Source organism: Dicentrarchus labrax, unplaced genomic scaffold (genome assembly GCF_905237075.1).
Source record: "Dicentrarchus labrax unplaced genomic scaffold, dlabrax2021, whole genome shotgun sequence".
In the NCBI taxonomy this organism is placed as follows: Eukaryota; Metazoa; Chordata; class Actinopteri; family Moronidae; genus Dicentrarchus; species Dicentrarchus labrax.
Genome location: NW_026136712.1, coordinates 7,822,501 through 7,846,319, shown reverse-complemented (window position 1 = coordinate 7,846,319; position 23,819 = coordinate 7,822,501). Strand labels below are relative to the sequence as shown.

At 39.0% G+C, this 23,819-nt stretch overlaps 3 protein-coding genes and 1 long non-coding RNA gene across 7 annotated transcripts in view; 2 read left to right on the top strand and 2 right to left on the bottom strand.

The window, feature by feature from the left end:
• Positions 1-6,420, bottom strand: part of trrap (transformation/transcription domain-associated protein) — a 79,545-nt gene extending 73,125 nt beyond the window's left edge. The window contains exons 1-11 of one of the 3 annotated variants that reach the window (XM_051417460.1): positions 6,371-6,420; positions 5,613-5,796; positions 5,003-5,052; positions 4,617-4,727; positions 4,234-4,338; positions 3,726-3,809; positions 3,204-3,260; positions 2,911-3,036; positions 1,873-1,950; positions 1,347-1,435; positions 658-754 (exon numbers count right to left, since the gene is read on the bottom strand). In XM_051417460.1, coding sequence (XP_051273420.1) covers positions 658-754; positions 1,347-1,435; positions 1,873-1,950; positions 2,911-3,036; positions 3,204-3,260; positions 3,726-3,809; positions 4,234-4,338; positions 4,617-4,727; positions 5,003-5,052; positions 5,613-5,712 — 897 coding nt within the window. In that variant the 5' untranslated portion in view covers positions 5,713-5,796; positions 6,371-6,420. Of the gene's footprint in view, positions 1-657; positions 755-1,346; positions 1,436-1,872; positions 1,951-2,910; positions 3,037-3,203; positions 3,261-3,725; positions 3,810-4,233; positions 4,339-4,616; positions 4,728-5,002; positions 5,053-5,612; positions 5,797-6,370 lie in introns of those variants that run through there. The other 2 variants (XM_051417461.1, XM_051417462.1) reach the window with 2 other exon arrangements.
• LOC127373213 (uncharacterized) lies at positions 6,384-10,513 on the top strand. Its single transcript, XR_007886892.1, has 4 exons — positions 6,384-6,478; positions 6,611-6,733; positions 8,302-8,387; positions 8,623-10,513. It is a non-coding gene; the product is annotated as an uncharacterized LOC127373213 (long non-coding RNA).
• Positions 10,514-11,212: 699 nt separating this feature from the next.
• Positions 11,213-17,219, top strand: LOC127373773 (neuronal pentraxin-2-like). The gene is made up of 5 exons (XM_051418521.1): positions 11,213-11,963; positions 12,597-12,816; positions 13,273-13,517; positions 13,710-13,889; positions 15,725-17,219. The coding sequence occupies exons 1-5, from the start codon at positions 11,505-11,507 to the stop codon at positions 15,953-15,955; spliced, it is 1,335 nt and encodes a 444-aa protein (XP_051274481.1). The 5' UTR covers positions 11,213-11,504; the 3' UTR covers positions 15,956-17,219.
• A 961-nt stretch (positions 17,220-18,180) lies between these two features.
• tmem130 (transmembrane protein 130) overlaps positions 18,181-23,819 on the bottom strand; it is a 6,855-nt gene continuing 1,216 nt past the window's right edge. For both annotated transcript variants that reach the window (XM_051418516.1, XM_051418515.1), the window contains 4 exons: positions 23,793-23,819; positions 23,378-23,580; positions 20,931-21,037; positions 18,181-20,361 (listed from right to left, as the gene is read on the bottom strand). The exon at positions 23,793-23,819 is cut by the window's right edge and continues 58 nt beyond it. In XM_051418516.1, coding sequence (XP_051274476.1) covers positions 20,221-20,361; positions 20,931-21,037; positions 23,378-23,580; positions 23,793-23,819 — 478 coding nt within the window. In that variant the 3' untranslated portion in view covers positions 18,181-20,220. The remainder of the gene's footprint in view (positions 20,362-20,930; positions 21,038-23,377; positions 23,581-23,792) is intronic.

The following is a 23,819-nucleotide window of genomic DNA, read 5'->3' as shown; positions in this document are numbered from 1 at the left end:
AAACTAAATCCCCTACTAATAGAATTCTTCTAGGTGGGATAGAAGTTCTTTTTATGGTATTATCAGTAGTCTTTGATGCATGTGCCAATTTTCTGAGTTTTTATTGTCTTACACTGTTCCTGATAATGTCTGCACATAGTCAGTATAGCAGGAGATAGCTTCAGAAGACGCTATTTGTGTCATTCATTCTTGTTCAGTGTGCAGAAGTAAAGTAAATAGTAAGGCTTAATTTAATTTTTCAGTGTCTGTTTTATCTTTCCTAGTTTCTGTGTCTTCATATCAGTGAGCACATTGTGTTATGTCTGCCTCCTGCCAATCACCTGACACCTACAAGAAGAAATTATATCCAGGAAACAATCCTTAAAAACATGTTTGCTTGATTTAATACAGCAACATCTTTATATTCTAGGGATTTGTTCTAGTAGTTAATGTCAAGCCAAGGTTGAGAAAAAGATTAATTTTAAAAACAAAAAAAATTGAAGTATATATATATTACAAATTGCCAAATATTGTCAAGGAAAAACCATACCATGATGCAAGTGACAGGGCTTCAACTATATATGACAACTACTTTCCTTTAAGGCAGAATGACAAATAGGTTTAATGAGTCACTGACAGTGGAATCTGATGTAACATGCAGCCATCAAACAGGTGTACCTGGTAAATTCGGATGATGTAGGCTAGAAATGACAGAGTCTTGATCTGCGCAGCAATGAAGTCTGCATACAACTCCTTGTTGTAAAGCTTGTGTTGCCTGCAAAGGAAAGAGTGTTTATATACAAAATCCATTAAATCCCATCAAAAACATGATGATAACATAATGATGTTGAATGCCTACAGTAGGTGGCAATTATGGAGGTTGAAATTGTGAGTCTACATGTGGGACTAATTTCTACATGGGTGACTCGTTTCCTTGCGTCACAGCTGTTACTGCACATCAGGAACAAACTTTGTCTATATCTGCCAGAGACTGCTGAGGTATTTTTTTCTAAATTAACTCTACTCCATTTCCGTCCTGTTTGGAATGCTTAACACAACCCTCTTCCTACCCTGAGAGGTTTCACCTCCCGCTAAGCCAATTTCTACAATTTTAACTTCCCCAAATGGATTTTAACTCCAGCTTTGGCAGGCAAAGTGCCGAGCAAGACCATCAACAAACTTAGTGCAAGAGAGGAAAAGGGGAAGAAAAAAAATCAGTTCTCTTGAACGTGCCCAAACTCTGTTCGAAAGCTATAAAGTGAAAACAAAATGTGTTAAAAGCACATTCAAACTCTTATCTAAGGCACACTTCCACAGCCCACATACATGAACTTCCAAGGACACACACATATGAAGATGCATCTTACCTGGCCTGCGGAGACACCTGGAGCATGATGGTGTTCATGATGAGGGGTACAAACTCTGACACCACATTGTGAATGTTCAGCTTATATAGCTGAGGGCACAGAACAAGGATACAATCTCAGTTAATGAGAAACTAACCACATTTTAATACACACGCATTGCAACTGAAGTGATTCATTCCAAAACTCCATGCTTTATGTATTTTTAAGGTAAAATATGCTGAAACTTCCATAACTCCAATTATCTAGAAATGCACAAGTTAATTCAATTAGCAGTGTAAAAATATTTGAAATAAATGGCAGCTTAAATCCCTTTATAAGGAAGCATATTTTACCCTAAACATCGTAATTGACTGTCATTTTTATGTTTTTCCTTTGCATTTGAATCTAATTTTTTAGACAAAACGCAGATAACACATTTTGTAATAGCTAATTTCACTTATTCATTTTACCTGTTGAAGGAATTATTAATTAACCAAAGGTTACTGTGTGGGATATGTTTAAAGAAGTTCAGGAGAATGTCACTGACCTGATACATCAGCACCACTATGATAGGCAGCTCTGCAAGCACTTTAAGAGACAAGGATCCTCGTGGGATGATGGTGTGCTAGAGGCAGAAACAAAATGAGAAACATAATGAGGATGAATGGAATGACTGGATGATTTAAATGTCCGACACTTGCCACACCCATCTATAGCTAAAACCATATCAAATAAAATGATTCTGATGGACCACTTCCTCAGTAAACAAAAGGCAGACAAAGTCATGTTTAGAGAAGTGGTTGCTGGATTGAATCCTTGGCAATTATTGTACATTTACCATTACAAAATATGACACTTGTAAGTTTTTTTGGTAGTTATATATTCTTAGCAAAATAAAGGACAAAATTAATTTTAAAAAGGACCAGTGTGTAGGATTTAGTGGCATCTAGCCGTATAGTTGCAGATTGCAACTCCCTCGAATTACCTTACCCTGGCAACCGCGAAGGAGAAACTATGGTGGCCACAAAACATGAATATATGGAGTGCCTTTTTTTGATGTGTCCCTTCTGAGCTAGAAATATGATAGTTGGTGCAATCCATAGACAGTCATAGTGTGTAGATATAAAAGGCTCCTTCTAAGGTAGCAAAAACATAACTATTCCTATGATGAGGTAATTATACACTAATGAAAACCTTCACTTAAAATATTATATTCCATACGTGCCAATAGATCCTCCTACATGTTACACACTTGAACCTTTAAGGAAAATACTAGTCAAGAAACTGTCAATCAATAAAGTTCATCAGTGAGACAAATTAAATGCAGCATCATGTTTCACTGACAAAAGCGCACGTGTTGTACAACTTTTAATTTTGAAAAATGTATGCCTAAAACAGTGTATGGAACATTTTATTTATTTTCTATTTGAGGGTAAGTAAGAGAGCAGTTTTGTGGTCTCTCCTGATCGTGTGCCAACACAGTGGACTACTACCATCCAGTGGTTAAAGACAGTACTGTAAAAGTATGCTGTATAGAGATTACACAGTGAAGATATAAACTCCTACAAACTGTTGGTTAGCTTACTGTTCGTGTTTCGCTGTCTTCCCTCTCAGGTGCAGTCTTAACCAACACCGATGTGATCATCCCGACCATTTCTGGGGAGGGAACTGTGTTCTCTGCTATCACCTGTGGGTTCTCAAAGTACCTGGCCTAGTCGGAGCAGAGAGAGACAATGGTTAGAGGAAACACAGACACGGGAAGAAAGGCAGAGATGAGATATAGCAAGTTACTCCATGCTATCATCATCAAAAACTCAGGAAAGAACCAAATACTTGTTCACTGAAAACAAAGCCACCTGCTGCTCAGGGTGTACTTACAACAACTTTCGGAAGGTCTTTGTAAATCTGCTTCACAAAGTCCAGAAAGTGATGAATCTGAGAAGAGAGGAGTATGAAAATGAAAATGTTGATCCAAAACTTCAAGAATATGTTCCCTTTCTTTTTCATAAATAACAAGAGGAGTTTTTTCTTCAATATCTTAATTCAGTTTCGCCTGTTTGAGCCAAGGAGAAAAAAAGCCTGTCCTCATAAGTATTACCTGTGTAGTGGCCAACAAACAATGTTAACAATGTTACTATAGGGGATTAGGTATTTGTCATTAGTTATGACTATTTAATGATAATCACATCTCTGGCATCACAGTAATATTAACAAATGTGGTCTTTGATAAAAAGTCTGCATTCATCAGTACAGGTACAAAAATACATGGAAATACATTTTTCAATCCAATCCACAATTAGTCAACTAAGAATTTCTCACAGCGAGGACAGACCTATCAATATTTTCACATTCTTTTACAGCTTAAAATTTATTTCGAGGCAATAAGGCTGAGCTTCTCACCTCCTGAGAGATTGGAGGCCGGAACTGTTTGTGCAGCTCTATAATGATGCGAAGGCATATCAGCACATTTTCCTCACTTTCAATCTGTGAAAAAAGCAAGAAAACATCAATGTGAAATGACACACACAATAGCGCATGTATATATGGAATAACTGCAACAATTTTTTTTAATTTACTATATATTTGCCCACTACCCACAATGAGTTGTGAATTCCAAACTTCAACAATTACTGTTTACCATCCAATATATCTATGCCACAGCAATGAACCCAACCAAATTTCTTAAATTGGTGTTAATGTTAATCCAAAACTAATACCACTGCAGGAAAAAAATTGCAGCATTTGGGAGGTGGTTAATATTATTATTACTAAGCTTTAGAATCTTCTAGAAAAAAACCAAATCAACTAATAGCAGCTCATTACTCACAATAGAGTTTTAGAGTAACTCAAGGATGCAAAATAACAAAAACAATAAAATGTTCTGTTTCTAAGAGATTAGGACTCATACCTCTAGGAAGCGGAACATCACAGACAGGATGTTCTTTGTGTGTGGACGAAGGTGTTCATTTGTTGGGATGCGGTGGATGATTTCCAGCACCAGCTTCCTCAATTGCTGAAAGAATTGACCACATTTTGCAGCTCAGAATCCAGCTTCACGTACAATTACACCATTTGATATGATATAGTAATTTTCACTCATTTCAGTGGATGTGGGATGAAGTTCAATGACTGAATTACCGAAATCACTTTCAATAACACCAATTCAAAGACAAAGTGGGTGGATAGCAAGCAGGTCAGCTGGTTTATGAATGTTGGACCAGTCACTGGATTTCTGTTTGTACAGTTGATGAATATAGAAAGAAGCCCAAACCCTTGTTTTTAGCCACACACCTGCGTAGGTTTTTCTTGAAGGAACTGCACCTCTCCATCCTGAAGAAACGTGAGGAAGCGGGGGATGATGTGTTCCAAGAAGGTGGAGTACTGAGGCGAAGATGTAACATTCTGAAATTGACAATCCCGAGACATTTTCAGTCATGCACAAATTCGGCATATCCTGCAGTCATGTTTCAGTTCTTTTTTATAACGTTTTTTCTTTCTTGCTGCAGGCTTTTTTCACAGCATCCAAAACATACCACATTTTTCCCAGGCTCAGTTAAAACTCAAGAAATCCTTAGACAATTGCACTTTTGGGGTATCTATAAAACTTCTTAAAATCTATTATAACCAGAAGAGACAAAGAAAATGAATCACCCGCTGAGAGCATTCATCAAACCTACCTCAAAGTTCTCGCTGACCTCCTGCATCATCTTCAGCTTAGTTTCATCAGCTGGAAGTTGAAGGACAGAACGTTGCCATTAATCAAAATTGCTAATGATACAGCTCAACTTTTCATGGCCATCTCCATGTGCTCAGCAGGGACTCTCAGATCTTATCAGTTTTACTTTCAGCGTCCAGATTGATCAAAAGGTACATCAAGAAACACACTCACACTTAAACACACATACAATGACAAGCACTCTCCCAGACACACGTACCTTTGACTGGACTAAAGCATATCGCTCTCATCACATTGCCCATGCTAAGCACAAGTGCCCAATCTAAACCACTCTTTATTTTGCTAACACTAAGTGAGTTGCATCTACACCAATCCATAATGCATCTAATTAACTGCAGCTCCAGAGGACACCAGCCCAAAAGTCTGCAGATGGGAAGCTAAAATAACATGATGAAATGAAAAACCTCTGACTCTAAACCATTTACTGACTACCAATAACAAATCATTTAAGTAAATCTGCTTTAATGCTATAAAATTAAATGCAGATCATTTCTGAAACTGCATAACTTCTGCCTAGATTACTCATCCCACTTTGAGGGATACAAACTTACGTGTGTTGGTGTCTGTGAGTGCTGCCACAAACTGCAGGTACTTCTTCATAAGTGTAGTCTGGTCGACTACAGTGGGACTGGGCGCAGGGACAAAGGCCATTGTGGCACCTGGGATAGACAGGGCTGCTGTGGGGAAAGGGGGCAGACCGCAGTCTGCACAGAGCTCAGTGTGCTCTCATCTACTCTGCAGAAACGAGAGGGAAAAAAGAGATCCGCTGTCATCAGTTTAAATGAGGAAATTAGATATTATATAGGTTATAGTTGTTGAACATGTATGACAACGAGCGTCGGTAGGGAGAAATTACAACATTTGACAAACAAACCGGTAACACATACAAACATGCCTCTTGAAAGGCGCACGGTGATGACATCATTAGAAGCATCAGCTAGCACAATTTTTGTACACTTCGACAGTATTTGTGAATTAAAAACAGGGTTTTTGGGGTCAAATTCGGAACCGTTCTATTATTAAGAGGCCTTGTACGCGTATTCATGCGCGCAACAAATCTACAAAAGGCACATATACTATTAATTTTCCAGAACACGTTAGCAACCGTTAGCTAACAAGCTAGCTTTCCCAAAGAAAGAAAGCGCTCGCGCATCCCCTGGCGTTAAACTCTGTTTAAGAGAAAATAAACACAAGCCACAAAGAGAAAGCACCTTTTCTCAAACAAGAACCTGTTCAAAAGCTACTCATATACAATATGCTGCCCTACTATTTCTCCCCATTTTAAAAAAAGCGAACCATTTGCGCTTACCCAGCTCGAGACAGGAAACCGTCGCTCTGTATCCGCCGCGCCGCGCTCGCGCTGCTGCTCCGGGCTTGAGAGCAGTAAAGACGTGTGATATCCCTCCGCGTATTACAGGTAATATTCTTCCTATGAATGTATAAATACAGTGTCATAATGTTTGTGTGACATAAATATATGCAGAGATGTAATACAATCGATGTTCAATTCGATAAAGAATGTTTTATTGGTCATAACCTTTGATTGTAGTACCAGCGGAACAATACACAGTGAAGACCAGTGGATATAAGACCATCGTTTTCGATGGTCTTCAGGCTCCCAGGATTGTCAGGAGGAAGTCAATTTGCGGGTATCTGCGCATGCTGGTTGGAGGTAGTATAGTACATCGATAGGTAGTACCCTTTGGGAAACAAGTGCTGTGTCTAAGTGCAATACGATGTGTAAAGCATTTCAACATATATTGCATTATTGTGCTAACTATACATTTATTGTTTCTTATATTATAAACTAAACTAACATGGATTTGCTGGTGGAACTTGGCCTTGCTAACTTTGCCATGCATATGTACTTGTATAGGCTTTGCTTTCAGTTCTATTATCATTTTGGTTAAGTTTACGGGTCGCCTATAAGTTCTAACTAATGCCTTTATTAAGAGTTAATAAAACATTTACTAATGGTTTATAGATCAGCTATAAATTGATAGAACGTTTTGGGTTGCCAGGTTGTGAAAAATCACCTTTGCTGTTGTCTCTTTTTTATGATCAATTCTGCAGGGGCTGTTGATAAAATAATAAATGCACAAATAAGTCAACAGTTTTTGTAATTTGTAAGTAACTGCAAATGTTTACAAATGATGTTTGTTTGTAAAGTAATTGGATCAAGATGCTCTGCAGTCCTTTTACAGAAGGTCAGAGCAACAGCAAGTGTAATGCTGGAGGAGGAATACCACCAGTCAGAGGGATATTTCACAACATGGCAACCTAAGCTATAATATTAATTATTAATTAATATTAATGGATAATAACTGATGTTTGAAGAATTATAATGGATCGGCCATGATATTGAAAAACACTGGAATAGGTTTCAGTTAATGTATTCATTGTTTTAATTCATTTCTTCATACAGTGTAATTAGCGTGGATTGGTTTTACCACAAGATGGCAACCCACTGAAGGAGACAGTAGGTCTGAAAAGTAAAACAAACATAATGCCAACCCTTTATGAATGATAAAACAATGTAATGAAGTTGGCATGAAGTGTTGCAAACATGGCACTTGACATCATTTTCTTATCTGATGTCTGGTATGAATCTGTGTTTTTTTTAGAGGGTTGAAACACAGGAAATGGGTCTCCGATCTTTATCTTTTGAGCTTATTATTTTCAGACTTTCAGACATTAGACTGGGGCAGTGCTAGAGAATGACACATTAGTAGGCCTACAGGTGAGTCAGGAGTCTGGAGTATAGGGAGTAAATCATTTTGTAGGGATAAGGCTGGTCAAATATGATTTAATATTTGACTGCGTTTTATTGTTTTGTATTTGTAATTTGTTCTTTCATTAGTGTTAAGAGATTTTTGAGAGAATGGGTGCCAAAAAATGATGGTTTTTATTGGCTTATGGCTTTCATTCATCCCCTAGACTCTTCTTCTTTCTTGCATTAAGTCGCCCAGTCACATAGGCAAATCATTATCTAGAATCAATAGTATATCCTTCCATGCTCATTTTAAAGATTGCTCCCAAGTTTCATTGTCACCATATTATGTCGTATGTGTATGGCAGCAAAGCTTGAGATTTCCTTTCATAATGCTTGTTTTAATAGCTTTGGAAATAATGAAATCTGGTTGAAAGATGCTCATTATTTATCCTGCCTGATCTATCAAACCTGTCTTCTGCCCACTTGCTTTGCTAATGGGTTTTAATTCATATTTCTCTCCTTCACAGCCTCCTCCTTCCATAGAGTGAACCCACTGGCAAAAGACTGTAGAATGAGATATTCCTTTCAGTGAATGTCGTATATAATCTAAAAGGTAATTTGACATACAATGTGGCATTCTCATTCTCTCTCTGGCTCCATTCCCTAAGTAATAATGATCTGCTAAAAGATGTTTGTCTCAGGCTTATTGCACTGTCCTGTTCGTTTCATTAGTGGGTTTTTTTTCTTTCCTGACGGGGGCTTTATCCTGAGAGGGGAGAGTGGATGACACACTGGTTCTCCAGCTTTCCAAAACCACTCATCTGTCCATTAAATTTGTGTTTTCACAGTGCACTGCTGCAGCTGCTGATGCCCTTATGATGAAGCTGAATCACCCCGGCATTATTTCTCATATAGAAAGAAGTGCACTCTCCTTGAGACTGAGCCTGGATCATCAACAATACCCTGAAAATCTATTCATGCATCTAAAGCTCTGATGCACATTCACTCTTTTTACCCATCTGCAAAATGAGAGTCTCTGTGGACCGGGCAGATAAAATGTGTGTAAAAGACTCAGAGCCAGGCAGTCCTTTGGCTTTGTGAATATGGTTGTTATTGGAAATATTAGTTTCATGAGGGTTGTCCCGAATGTTTTTTTTATTTTCCTAAGCAGCTGGAGTCTACGTGGAAACTGGCTGGAGACCTTTTGTCTCTCTATAACCAGAAAATGTGCTGACAGAGTAAAATATTCGTGTTTAACCGAAGGAGGCGGAGTCAGTCAGCAATGATGGTAATTGGTTTGCACAAGCTTTGCACCTTTGAAGGTGTTGATGGTCACTCACTTCTGCCAGATCCTGCTCCTGTCACTTTCTTTTCGTTTCTTTCTTTCTTTCTTTCTTTCTTTCTACCTACATCATCCAAAATCTCTGCTGTGAGTCCCCATTTAGAGTGTGGATAGTTGTGTTACATGGGGATTAGGGACAAGCCCTTTTCTTAGCATTACCTAAGTACACTTTTGACTTAGGATACTTGTACTTAATATTTCCATTTCATGCTACATCCTACCACATTTAAGAGGAAAACGTTATACTTTTTATTCCATTAGAGATGTATTTGCCAGCCACAGTGATTACTTACTTCCAAGTTAAGGTTTTACATAATGGTTCCATCATTTCTTGGCATGTTTTAGATGTCTGAGTTGTTAAGAGTTCCACTAAAGAGATCTTTCCTTTTAAAATTCTCTGGTGGTTTCAAAACATTGTTCAGGGCCCAAAGATTTGAAATTATCAAATTATCAAATTTTTCAATGCATCATTACTATCTGATAATGTTTATACAGGCTCTGAATACTACTTCCACTACTGATAATTAACACATTTCAACATAGGACACTGATTGGCTGAAAAACAAAGCCACAGTAGGTGAGGAGAACCTGATGGATTTTGGAAATTTTTGATTGATATGAGTCATTGATAACAGTGTGCTGATGTTAGTCTGAAACTGCTTTTAAGCTTGGAAGCCTTTTGATAAAGAAACAACTTTGCATTTATCACTTATTATTATCACTGTGTTTTTCTTGAAGTGACTTCATTTGATCATTAATTTAGAGCAAATGAGAATTCCTACCGCTGAGTTCCTCGCTGTTTTGAAACACAAAAATTGAACAATGTGTCATCAGTAAATAAAACTAAACTTCCTCTACTGTCATAACAACGCCACTGACTGACTGTGATTTGGAGCATGGTTGGACGCCATGTTCAAAGCACAGTGGTATGTCTTCCAGTCTGCACACCAGGCTGTACTGACCTTTCACGGCCAGGCAGGCTGTTGCTAATTGTTTACCACCACATCCTGTTTCCTCACTGTTTGCTTTATTGGAGAAAGTCACCTACATTTAGAATGATTTATCATGTTTTAAAAGCCTGGGGAAACTGGTAATACTGGCCTTAAATGTATCTGGGTGGATCTCTTTAAAATGTATTGTAAATGGTTATATATTACTTGCCTATCTGTTCTTACTGTTCTTTACTAGAGTAAATGTTACTTGACTGGTCTTATGGAATGATTGTCTTCTGTTTTTGTTGTTAGTTTATGATCTAATTACTGTACACAACACCTAGACGTCTGAACTGTGAAATGTTGTCAGGCGCAGGTGTTGAATCTATATTGATGCCTGATATTGAAACCAAATTGTAAGTGCTTGTTATGTATAATGTTGAATAAATGTCAAAGGTCAGCGTATATTCCTCAGATTTCAAACAAAATGAATTATTTGCTTACAAATCTGCCATTTAGAGTTTTTTTTCTTTTTCTTCAAACATCCTGTGACATAACAGGACAAATCATACTTTTCACTTGGTGTTCTACAGGTAACAAAAAGGGACTAACTTAAACAAAACCAAATATAATAACTTTAAAATTTAGCGTAATAGGTTATAGATTAGTTTAAAATGTTTTTTTTAAAGAATCCTGTCTCTTTAAGTTATAATAATAATTATTATTATTATGAAAGTATAATGGATGTATCCATTCAAGCACAACCACCAAAGACCTAGTAGTACAGCTAACTGCAGCTGCAAACATATCTGCTTCCACCACATTGCTCAGCATACAAGAGGCCACATTTAATTTTTTCTTACTTGGTGGTAATTTAAGCATAAGCCTGATATTTGCTGGCACGAATGAGAGCGCGCACCAGACTAGTCAGTGAGAAAAATGATCGCACCAATCCTTGTGGCACCCTCTTATCAGCTTAATCGCTGTTTAATCATCGTTTAATCAACGAACTCACAGTCTTCATTGCTTAATTAACTTTCCAAATAAATAAATAAACACATGTTTGACCCAGCTGGTCTGTGACGTCAGCCTACTACAACCAATCCGGGAGCGTCTGCAGACACCTTTTTTTGATAATCCTCTTTGCTAAGATGAGCTGTCCGATCAGCACCATACTATGCTGCTCTGTTGGTGCCAGGAATAGTCCCGGTAACACAAGCCACATTAACCGGGCTTACAGTGACCGAGTCTCCCTTGATCGGATTTTCCGCTCAGAATTTACTTGATTTTGCTGCTTAGGCATGTTGCTACTTTGTAGAAGTAGTTATATGTGATGTTTTTTGGGGTAGACTCGTTTTGGAGTACACTTTTACGCACTGAAGTTGAGAGTAGATTACGTTAGAGAGTGTTAAGGGTTTAGTGTTTGGGTTATCACTTTCCCCCTGGACCTTCCTTAATGGTGAACGCCGGCGCTATGTTTTCACTCTTCTACGGATTGTTGTGTTTTTGTGCGCTGGGCTGCAGTCAACTAGCGAGCGGCCAGGCGGACGATGGAAAGCGGTTCATCTGCCGGGCTATACCCCTCAGCGGCGATGCCAGTTGCCCTGTGACACTGTTACCCGAGCTAAACGCCGGGAGCCAGGAAGAGGAGCTCAGAAACACTGTCATGCAACTTCGAGAGACAATTTTACAGCAGAAGGAAAACATTTCCAAACAGCAAGGCACCATTAATGAGCTAACCACCAAGCTTTCCCTCTGCGCCTCAGCCACCGACGATAGAAAGTACGACAAGGGGGGTTCCTGGGGCAAAGAAAAGCAAAATACAATGGGAGATGTTCCCAGAGATCCAAATGACAGCATCGACAGCCTTGGAAAAACAATGCAGGGGCTCAAGGACCGGTTGGAAAACCTGGAGGTAAGTCGGCATTAATTGCGCAAAACCATACGTCCTGTGCCAAAGCCATGCGTAAAAGCACAGTTTGATTCTCGGTACAGATTTATGGGATTAACGTTACGACACATTGTTGACTCACTGCTCAGCAGTAGAATGGCATCGCTGAGAATCACTACAGTACTGTATCATGGAGATCAAACAGAGGAATCTCTAGGAAAGAGATTAATTGTGTCTAATTGGCCTTAAACTTCCCATTAGACAGGGCCGATTGTGTAACAACTTCTTGGGCGTGTCTGCTGACTAGTGCTTTAAAAAGCAATATCTTCCTCACAGTCTTAAAATGAGCAGTTGCAAAGTGTCATTATTTCTAGCCACAGATGAGAAGGCGCCTGCTGGAGTCTGTTTATTGCCACAGCTAATGTCACATACTTATGAAACTAAAATCATCAAAGAACCGGATGAGAAAACTGACCAAAACCTCACACAGTAGATGTCAACTTCCAAAAATGTTTTCCACCCCTGAAACTATATTTGCAGGCCTGTCACTCAGAAGAAGAATGATGAAGGGCAATATTAGCAGCTCTCAGGGGGCTCATTGTCCCTGATTATCTCTGTGCACTTCCTGCTCATGGTGTCCTGTCCATTCTTCCTTAGCAACACCAGATGCGGGCCAACGTCTCAGGCGCCTCGTTCCCCAGTGAGCTCCGCGACCTGCTGCAGCGTCGCCTCGGGGAGCTGGAGAAACAGCTCCTGAAGAAAGTCAGCAATCTGGAGGAGGAGAAGAGCATGCTGTCCAACGCTACAGCTGCCTACCGGCTGAAGACGGAGAGCACGCTCAACGCCCTGGTGGAGAGGATCAGTGAACTGGAGAAAGGTACTGCAACGCTGCATGTGCATCATCATAAATGTACAGATGAAGTCAAAATGAAATATTGTTTTGAAGGGTTGGGGGACACCCAGCACACAGTACACTGAGGAAAATGATACCTGGTGCCGCACAGAGGGAAAACACATATGAGGGCACATAAAGCAACCTAGTGAACATCTACTATACTAATGGAGAGGAGGCAGAGGAAGGCACTCAGGGGTATAAAAGAGTTGAGAGGGTCTGATGAATCAGAGATGGTGACAGACGTGCACACTTTTTACACAAAAAGGACCTTTGTTGAGCCTCTTTTAAGTCATGACTTCATATAAAACATAAATGGATGTGATGCTGTTTCCCTGCTTTCATCCCCCAGCAACATTTAACAAGTTTATGGGACACCTCTCACTTCCCTGTCCCTTTCTCTCCTCTCCTCTCTCTCTCTCTCTCCCTTTCTCATTACAGGAGGAGGAGACTTCAAGTCCCCAGAGCAGTTCAAGCTGTCCCTCCCCCAGCGGACCAACTACCTGTACGGCCGCATCACCAAGAGCCTGCCAGAGATGTATGCCTTCACACTCTGCATGTGGATCAAGTCCAGCGCCACTCCCGGCATAGGGACACCCTTCTCTTATGGTGTACCAGGGCAAGCGAATGAGATTGTGCTAATTGAATGGGGCAACAACCCAATAGAGCTGCTCATCAATGACAAGGTAAGTAGATTCTGGTGTCCTAAATCTGCTAAACCTTTATGGTTTTATGATAAAATTATAAAATGAAAGTACCAAAATGTTCCCTACCCTCATGTCAGTCAACTAAAATCTCTCTTTTGATTCAACAACCATACTAGACATGTGCTTTTGTAAAGGCAAACCACAGCTGAGCGCACTGTATTTTAACCACAGGTTGCCCAGTTGCCTTTGGAGGTACGCGATGGAAGGTGGCACCACATCTGCATCTCCTGGACAACACGGGACGGCCAGTGGGACGCTTACCAAGATGGTGCGAAACTGGGGACTGGTGACAACCTGGCAGCGTGGCACCCCATCAAACCTGGGGGTGTCATAATCCTGGGGCAGGAGCAGGTAAGGAGGTGCAGCAGGACCCCAAAATCTTGGACAAAATGAATGATCAGACTCCTTTGTGTTTGACATTTGCCTGTGTCTATAGCGTTAGTCATCATTCTAGCTCTTTTGTCATGTTCAAAGAAAGCAGCCACTTACCTGAAATGACATCTTCAATTACTTTTCTTCTATATAAAGTGAGATTTTTTTTTAGACAGTGAAGAAAACTAACAATGTACCATCAACTGTGTAGTGCAGCATGTTCGCATTATCACAAGCCAAACACTTCAAGTGCAATGTCAAGTAGTTCTACTAATAAACAGCGTTATTTATGGAGCATCTTTGCAAACTGCGGATAGAAACAGGAAAATCAACCAGGCCTGAAGCAGCAGTAATAAGATGGTGGCAGGTTATCATGACAAAACAATTAACAAGACAGCAGTGAACCTGTCACTGCCCACAGATGCTGAGGTCTCCCTCTGGACCAATCGGTGCATTATTAAAAATGTCTGAGGAGGAATGAGATGCATCAGTCTGTTAAGTTCTGTGTGAAATTAAATCAACAGTACTTGAAGACTGTTTGGCATCTAGTTACATAACTGACAACAGTGTGAAAGCAACATACAGAAAATTCAAATTCAATTTAATGTTTGGGTTTTTTTTACATCAATTGGAAATGTTGTATTCCCATCCGTGTTCCCCAGAGCAGTTAATCCCAACCAGGGGTACTACCCCATGGGGGTACTGCTGCTGATGGCAGGGAGTATGTGGAGAGATTGTAGAGTAGATCAATTTAATGATTTGATAAAAAAAAAAATACATCCACTTATGAATCAGTTACAACAATAAATGTAGGTGTTACCGCAATTAAGAGTGTGTGAAAACTAGTTAGCAACAAGCAGAGGAGATTAAATTGTCATCTGAAAGTAAGGGATAAATATTTCAAATAATTAGATAAAAGTCATGGATAAATGGTTGGAACATCCAGCTTTTGCCACTCCATGAGGTCATGGTATGAATTCAAAGTTGACCAAAACTAACTTTTTTTCAGTGCCACAATGAGGTTGTTAGATATCTCTATCACTATTGGATGGATTGCCATGAAATTTGGTCCAGACCCTTTGCTGACCCCCCTGACTTTTTCTGTAGGTCCAACATAAGGTTGTAATTGTAATTTGTCCCACATGTTGGGTTATGACCAAATACCCAAAAACCAATGACATTCCCGTCAGACTCTACTTACCAAAAGTTAGCATGCTAATATGCTAAGCTAAGATGGTGAACATGGTTAACATATTAGACACCAGCATGTCCTTGTGCGCATAGTAGCATGATGATGTTAGCATTTAGCTCACCCACTGTACCTGTAAGTACAGCCTTACAGAGCTGCCAGCTTGGCTGTGTTAGCACAGTAAATAGGTGAAATAGGGAGATGATGATCGGATGACGTTATAAGGGTCACTTGAAAGTCCAACTGTACATAATACACACTGCATACTGCATCCTACATACTGAGATGTATGTATTGCATTGCTGGTATGCATTGATAGTGTGTGTACTGTAGAATTCGATACTGACATTCGGTTAATTGAACTTTAGTCTTCTTAAACAGAATTTAGAAAATAGTGAAATACGTTTTAATTCCACAAACTTAATCAAAATCCAACCAGTGGCATCTTATACACAAATGTGGTGCCATCAACATTTACAGCATTGAATAGAACAGGGAATAAAACACATTAAACCTGAAAGTTTAATGACTAGTCCCACAGACTGCTTCCTAGACAATTACTCAAATATTGTTGTTGTTGTTGATGCTGTTTAAATTTACATCCCAATGTTTATGGCCCTTACAGGACGTGGTGGGCGGGCGCTTTGATGCCGGACAGGCATTCGTGGGCGAGCTGAGTCAAGTGAACATTTGGGACCGCATTCTGAAGCCAGCCGAGGTCCAGGCTATGGCTAACTGCAGTTCTTATATCCCCGGGAATGTGATCTCCTGGCTAGCAAGCAACGTTGAAGTGTTTGGCAGGGGAGCATTCAAGCGGCCCTTGGAGGTGTGTCAGGAGCGACTGCCCAATGCTTAAAACTCATCTGTCTCACCTCTTTAGATTAGCCGGTGTTTCCATCCTTTCAGCATTTTTTTATTGTCTGCTTTTTCTGTAAGGCAGTTTATAGACTTAATGTTATACATTGATGTGTAACAACTTTATTTTATCTGCTTTGCACAGAGAGATATTTGAGATTTGACACGCAGGTGAGAAATGAAATGGGTGCACTGACATGACACAAAACTTTTTGACAAATAGATCTGTAGCACTGAATGTGGGACCACACCAAAGTTCAAGTTATTATGTGGAGGCTGAACGCCATCATCGACTGGTGGCAATCAGAGAGCTATGTGTTCTTTCTTTACCATGATTAAGGTACTTCAATGCTTCAATACATCCACCTCCATGGTAAAAGGTCCCCTCAGGTATCGGTGCTAAGACATAATATACTCCCCCACAGCCGCCCACACACCCCTCCCTCCACACTCACAAGCTTTGAAGTAATGAAAATCCAGTCTAGTCCGGCACAGACGCACGCATGTACCGCTACTACTACAAATACACTGACCGACAGACTAGCTGACAGTTTGCCATTGACATGTGAGTTGGTGTTGCGTGCTGTGTAGGAGCGGGCAGTAGAAAAAAGATTAAAGGTCTGGCTAATGTTGTGTCTATTCCTTAACTAAGGAATGGGCTTAGAGCCAACATCAATCAAACGTCTGATCCTGACATGTTCACTCATTTTTAAGGGGAGTACAACAGGAGAAGTACAATTTGGCACTTTATCTATCATGTGCCTACTGGCTGGTAGTTGGAGCATGTGTGCAACAGACTTTGTTTCTCTTGTGGAAATACTACTTACGTATGAATTAGCAAAAACTTCACCTTGTCGGTAAAAGCTTTATTCTTGGCATGCGTAACTGATACCAGTGATACTAGTGAGCTTATCACAGTGCTTTTTTTCCTTGCCTTTTCCATCTTAACAAAAACCTGTCTAAATGGTGAATCATGTTGAAAAATATATTCATAGCATCAATGTTGTGAAATATTTTTACTTGTGATTTGTAACATTCATATGTGTAGTTTACTTTTCCATTATTTAGTGTCTGTGCAGAGAGTTTTGGGATTTTTTTTATGTAATCTCTGTTTTTAGCACCTAAACAGTCATTTTCCATATCGTCTTGTGGCCTTCATATGGAGACTCAAGTGCCATTAAATGTTTTCTAAGTGTTGGAAATTGTTTTCTTTGCCAATAAATGAAAATGTGGAAAATAAATAATAATTACTGCTGCAAAATTAATTTCCAAATGTTTGTGTTTTATCTGTCAGCAATTACATCCAAAAGTGTATCAGGGTTGTGTGAGATAAGTCAGTGAGTCTTGCAGTCTTGCAGTCTTGCAGGATATGGAAGATGGACAACGGTTTAAAAACACCTTGTTTCTTTAGCGGTGTCTGTCAAGCTGGTAAGGTGACACAGGAGTGACATGAGCAGTTAATTACACAGCCTGAGCAGGATCTTTAGACTCAGATGGCTTGGGTCAAGACAACAACAGGTGTCCTGAGTGGCATTAGCAACGCTTAACAGATGAGAGAGGCTGAAAGGTCATGGGTGGCGTCACAGACACCCTGCTCCTCCTGACCACACACTGCTCTGACAAATATCTCAGATAGGACTAAAATTACATGTTTTTTTAAAGTCCATAAGTATAAGCTTCAGTACAATCTAGATCGATGAAATCCTAAAGTTTACGAGCTTTTCAAATGCAGACAAGCTATTAAACCTAAGCAAAACTAAATAATCAATTAAATAAAAAGTGCAAAGAAGGTTTCTATATGACTGTACTCTTTTGTATTTGAAATAATATAAGATAAAGACATGGTGACACTTGGCCAATATTTCAAAAACCATACTGTATGGGTTTCTGGATGGGAATTGGGTTTTGTTGATGCAGCCTTCACACTATGATCTTCAGTGAAGTTGTCTGATTAATTTGTGTAATCCACACAGGCTGTTTTTCATGCAGCCTTGTCTGTGCACAGAATTTATGCCGCTTGAATGTTCATGTCCGTGTAAGGCACTTCTTTGTTCCTTTCTTCACAACATGTCATTTTCCAGTGACACAGGATGCTCTGTATGTTATGGCCTTTTATCTGGGCTGAAAGAAGAAAAAGCAATAACATAAAAGTCTCCCTCTGGCTATTCAGAGCAGAATTCAATCAATAATGGTCATGGAAATGGAAAAGAAGATGTTGAAGGCCAGTCTCAATCTGTTCATACTTTATTAGCCTGTGTTTTATGTCTGATTTTGCAAGGTAGATATAAATGGATAAAAACAAGGTTGGTTGGTAAATGGTTGATGATCAAAAAAAGGATCAAAATGATACAGGAAACACAAAGAAGAGGTGTAATGAAGACTCATTCTTGCAAGCAAATTACCTTGAATATAAAACAGCGTACATACGCAAAAACATACAATACAATCAGTATTTACACCAGTCAGCTTAATTTTCTTTCTTTTCTTTTCTTTTCTTTTCTTTTCTTTTCTTTTCTTTTCTTTTCTTTTCTTTTCTTTTTGAAAAAGTGGTAAATGGGTGGTTCTAGGAGTGGCAATATCGGTTTACCACTTTGGTCCACAAAGAAGAGGGATGATGATGCAAAGACTCAAATTACCTTTAACCTGAAACAGCACACAAACACAAAAAACCAACAGTGATGCCCAGTCACCTTCGATAGAGTCCGCCATGTTGAACCACCATGTTTCTACAGTAGCCCAGAAGGGACAAACAAAATGCTGGCACTAGCAAGGAGCATTCAGGTTTTTTTGTGCATTTGTGGCCACAGTAGGTTTTCCTTTGTGCTTGGAAGGGGAGGGTGCGTAATGTGAAAAGGATTGCTCAGCGATTAACCTTTATCAACCAACTCTGCAGTTTCTCCCAGCTCTACTGGGAATTTTAACATCTTATAGCTCATTGTTTAAAGCTAGAAATAAACAAGTCACTGAATGCTTATGCCTACAATCTTTGAGTTGTACTGGGGGGAGCTGGGATAACTGTTTCTATAAGGGGTTATTTAAGATGGTGCTGCTATATATCTACTAGTGATTGGATATGTAGCATTTATTTTTGGGCTCATTCAGAACCCCAACCCCAAAATTTCTCTCATGAGACAGCTTCAGCGGATATGAATGAATGTAACACAGGTTTGCATGATTCTCCTAAACACTGTGGACAGCAGCAGACTTTAAGCACAGCATTGTTTTGGCTCAAGGTCGATCCTCTGATGTAACTAATAACACCTGCAGCTCCCCGCAGTGTCTCTGACAGCTGGCATTTATCAGGAGACTCACAATTAATAATGTTGTGACATCTCTAACAGAGGACAAGCTGTCATTAAACACCATCAAGGTACTAAACGGCTTAAAAATAATCTGACTGACGGCAGCGCAGTTGGAAAAGATTCAAGGATTTTGTTTCTTGTGAGATAATAGTATACAAAACCTTGTTTTTGGGTTAACTTTTATTCAACCACTCTGAGGCTTTCTTAGCTGATAATTAGCACCTTTTAGTTTGTGCCAAATAAAGATTCTTACTGAGTTTCTCATATAATGCAACACATTTTGTCTCAAGATAACTCGTAGTAACTTTGGGAATCCCTTAGCTTTTTATCAACTCCATCATCAGGTAAACATTTTAATTTGTCAAATACTTTGGTTTAGAACCAAGTATTCTCAAAACAAATGGCATTCCCATCAGCCTCAGCTGTACTTTGTGTTTACACTTGACAGGCAAAGTGGAATAAAAGGTTATAAAAAAGAAAACTAGGTTTTATTCTTTTTCTGCAAAGCAAAGCAAAGCAAAGCAAAGCACACATTTATACACCAATATGAAAATAAATCAGTTCACAGCACAGTTCATTGTTTAAACATGACATGCACTAGTGCTATTAATTTATTATGAGTTCATCTGAATGTCAGCCTAAGCTCTGTGACTCATTAATTCATTACCATTACGTAGCCTACTTACAAAAGTACAAACCCTAACCATAACCCATTTCACCTACTAGCTTACAAACATTTACATGACTAAATGCAGCTTAACCCTAAATACAAACAGGCACTGCTTATGCAAATAGATGTATTAAAAATGTCACATCAGGCTATGTGTTGTGCTATGATCATTCACAGATGTAGCTATATAACCATCTACATCATGGTAATATGCAAGATGAGAATTGTGTATCTTCTGTAACACCATAATTGTGTACATGTACATGTAGCTACAGTGCGCTGGAACGCAGATGGTTAAGAGGAGTATTGGCTCCCATACTGTAAGAGGAGTGGCTCTTTCTCTCCCCTCTCCACTTTGGAGAAGTTGAAAAGAATCGAGCTCTGATAATCAGAGTCTTGGTTCTTCAGGAATACAGCGTTACTGGAAGCAGCAATCTGCAAAAATCACACGTCCAGACAGATGTCAGCGACATAGCTTTGTTTCAAAGTTGCTTTTAGATTAAACAGATTAAACAGTTCCACAAACTACGAGGAATGACAGCCACTCCAACTTAAGTTGACATTTCTGTGCACAATTTGTTGCCCAGATATAATTTCTTTCTGGGCACAGACAGCCTCCTTGTGGTTATAAACTACATCCAAGTTCAACCACTGATGCTCTTTATGAGGGTTTTGATTCTATTCATCGGAGCTAATGAATTCAAACATACATCAGTGATTATTCACGACTAAACATAACTTTTACCATCACTTTCTTTCTCTGTTTTTCCACATAACATGCATTGAACCCAGTTTGATACTATATTATCATAATACATTTATTTCATGTCCTTCATTCCACTCTTAGTCACCACTTCATATATTCACTCACATCAGTAACAGAAGAGTTGTATTGAAATGTAAAATAATATGTATCATTAGCAAAAGAAAGTTGTAGGCCTAGTGTACATACAGTATGATACAAGTTGTCATTAAGAGATGCTGCAACCAAGTCAGTTCTGTACCTGTGATTTGTTGTGATGAAGAGGCCGGCAGGCGATGACTGTGATGAAGGAGAAGGTTGCTACAAGAACGGCAGCACATGACAGGATGAAGAACATGTGGGTGTTATCTGCAATTAGCAGAAAAGAAACATGTTACTTGTGAGTGTAATCCTTTTAAAATCAAAGTCACAGAAACACATTTGATTTGAGTTGAAGTAACTCAAGTATTTGTTAAGGTAACTTGAGTAAATTAAGTTAATTGTGCTGATTCCATTGAAGTTACACTTATATGCATCATTTCTCCAAATGTATTTAAAATTAGTTAACAGAATTGATCTGAATAAAGTTACTTAAATGCATTTTCTTTGTACAAACGTTATCACCAAGTTGAATTTAATCAGTTTTCTTCTGAGTTCTTCTTCTTCTTCAGTTTTCAAATTATTACATTACCTGTCAAAACAGCTGACATACAATAAAAACAATTTATTATGAATTGATTATAAAAAGGGTAGCCATTTAATTTTCTATGGGACAAACATCAAATCTTTATAGTTTGGGTGATCATTACAAATTAATTGGAGGATTCATTTATGTTAACTTACTTATTTTATGAAGATGTGTTGTCAGGTTTTACAGTGTAGAATTAGCTGTTTTTGTCGGGTCCTCTTCTACGAAGGCCACCATATTGAACCCCCATTTTTCTACAGTAGCCCTGAGTGGACAAACTAAACACTGGCTCTACAGCAGATAGGGCCTTTCGTATTTTTCACTGCCAGCAAAGTGTTTCTCCTACATGCTTGGAAGGAGAGCATAGATACCATTTAATCCTACACACTATTCCATTAAAGTGTAATGTTAAAGTCATTTAACATCTGGGTAACATAAAGAAAGAAACTTTCTCTGATCCAGCAGCTGCTCCACCTATAAGCCACACAGTAGAAGCTCTGTTGAGACAGTAACTAGTACTGAAGCAGTCCATGGGAGGTGAAAGCCCATGAACGTATTAGCCACCCTTGCCATTTTTACTGTGAAATCAATTGAACATAGCAGTCATGTGTTGAGCAGTCGGATCACTCTGTGCTTGGATTCCTCCATTTCCACTGTTCCCTCTCTGTCTGTGGAACTAACGCAGCTAAGTGCAGCATGCTACGTTTTATCTGAAACACCTCATGACAGATTCTCTTAGTTTCAAGAATATTTTTGATATGATGAAAACTAGAAAGTTACAAAATAATAAGCTGTATGCATGCACTAAATGAAATAGATGGATCATCATGAAAAGTCACTGGTTATTATAAATTTTGATGCATTCAGAAGGCTACACTCTGAAATATATGGAGGACAAAGAGAGCCTTGCAATTGGTCATGTTGTTAATTGATAAAAAAAAATAGTTAGACAGCCAAAGAGTTAACACATTTATAATTATATATAATAATATATATAAATACAAAAACTAATAATTTATTAAGGGTTCATTGGATAATAACAAAATTGTTTTGACAAGATTTTACAAATAAAATGATCCTCATCACCAACAGACTGCCCAATCGAAAAGGGATTCCCAGGTTGTCAAATACCTCAAGGTTTTCTAGGTACTCCATATGGGCTGCTACTAATTGTAAAAAAAAGCATTGCATTGCATTCATGTTAAATTCTTAATACAGTTGTCCACACTGAGAACAACTTCCAGTGTGTAGACCTCTCCCATGTCATGCGCAATGACAGCTTGTTCTTTTTCACATGCTTCATATGTAGATGAGGAGTTGAAAGGGAGTTTCAGGTCTTTAAACCTCTTAATCCTCTCAGGGGTCATTCACAGCATGATGTCACATGAGAGTGTTTGAGGGATTTTATAAGGTCACATTGCACAATGAAATCAAACCATAAATAAGCGTAAAACAGCCTAAGATAGGGGGGGTCACTACCTGAAAACCAAAATTTTGCACCCTATTTAGAAGACACTAAAGATAAGGTGACTTGAATGTCCCTTCTCCAGGTGATGTCCATTTCCCCCTCCCCCTGAAACTAGGCCTTTAGGCTGTCCTACAGCAGTGCTGTGAGCAGCAGACAGGCCAATAAATTTCCAGTTTGACATTTTGGCCTGTTTCGTTTTTACATCAACCCATCAATCCTCATTTTGACATTTCGACCCTTAAAGCTAGAGTGTGTAACTTAAAAAAAAACCTTTTTGACATATTTGCTAAACAATAATAATATACAACAATAATATGCCATGAAGCATACATAAGCATATCAGTAAGCAATCCTCTGCCCTTTAACTCTTTATCTGCCTAGTTTCTGTGTTTTTGTCACACCTTGCCAAGCTCCTTCCATCTCTTTGTTATGGAAAGTGGCCTGTTGGCTTGCAGGTATGTGTGTGTGGGTGTGTGTGTGTGTGTGTGTGTGTGTGTGTGTGTGTGTGTGTGTGTGTGTGTGTGTGTGTGTGTGTGTGTGTGTGACCACGCACTGCTTCTCTTGACATAGATGCTGAAGGAGGACTGCAGCTTGCTGATGTCATTGCGGACGCTGATGTCCAAGCAGTGGACGCCGGTGGAGGTGAAGGTGTGGTTCAGTCTCAGGGTATTTTCATATAGCATGGTCAGCGTGCAGCCCGCCGACATATCCGGTATACAGTTGGTCAGGAAACGCCAGCACACCCATATGGGAGGACTAAACAAACACACACACACACACACATTTCACCTGCATTGGTCATCCATATTCAATATAATTTCAAACTTATTATATATGAAAGAGAAGTAAAAAAAGATAGCATGATATTCTTTTGATAATTTGATAATCTATATAAATATTCTGCAATCAGGATAATTTGTTTTTGATTGCAATTAACAGAAAATAAAACAAACCAAAATGCAGCTTACCTTCCATCCACATGAAAAGCCATACTG

Bases quoted from the DNA above. Each gene is read 5' to 3' on its own strand.
- LOC127373773 (XM_051418521.1), top strand. From the start codon at position 11,505: ATGGTGAACGCCGGCGCTATGTTTTCACTCTTCTACGGATTGTTGTGT. The intron at 13,518-13,709 runs GTAAGTAGATTC...TTTTAACCACAG, and splicing joins AGCTGCTCATCAATGACAAG to GTTGCCCAGTTGCCTTTGGA. The intron at 13,890-15,724 runs GTAAGGAGGTGC...TGGCCCTTACAG, and splicing joins TAATCCTGGGGCAGGAGCAG to GACGTGGTGGGCGGGCGCTT.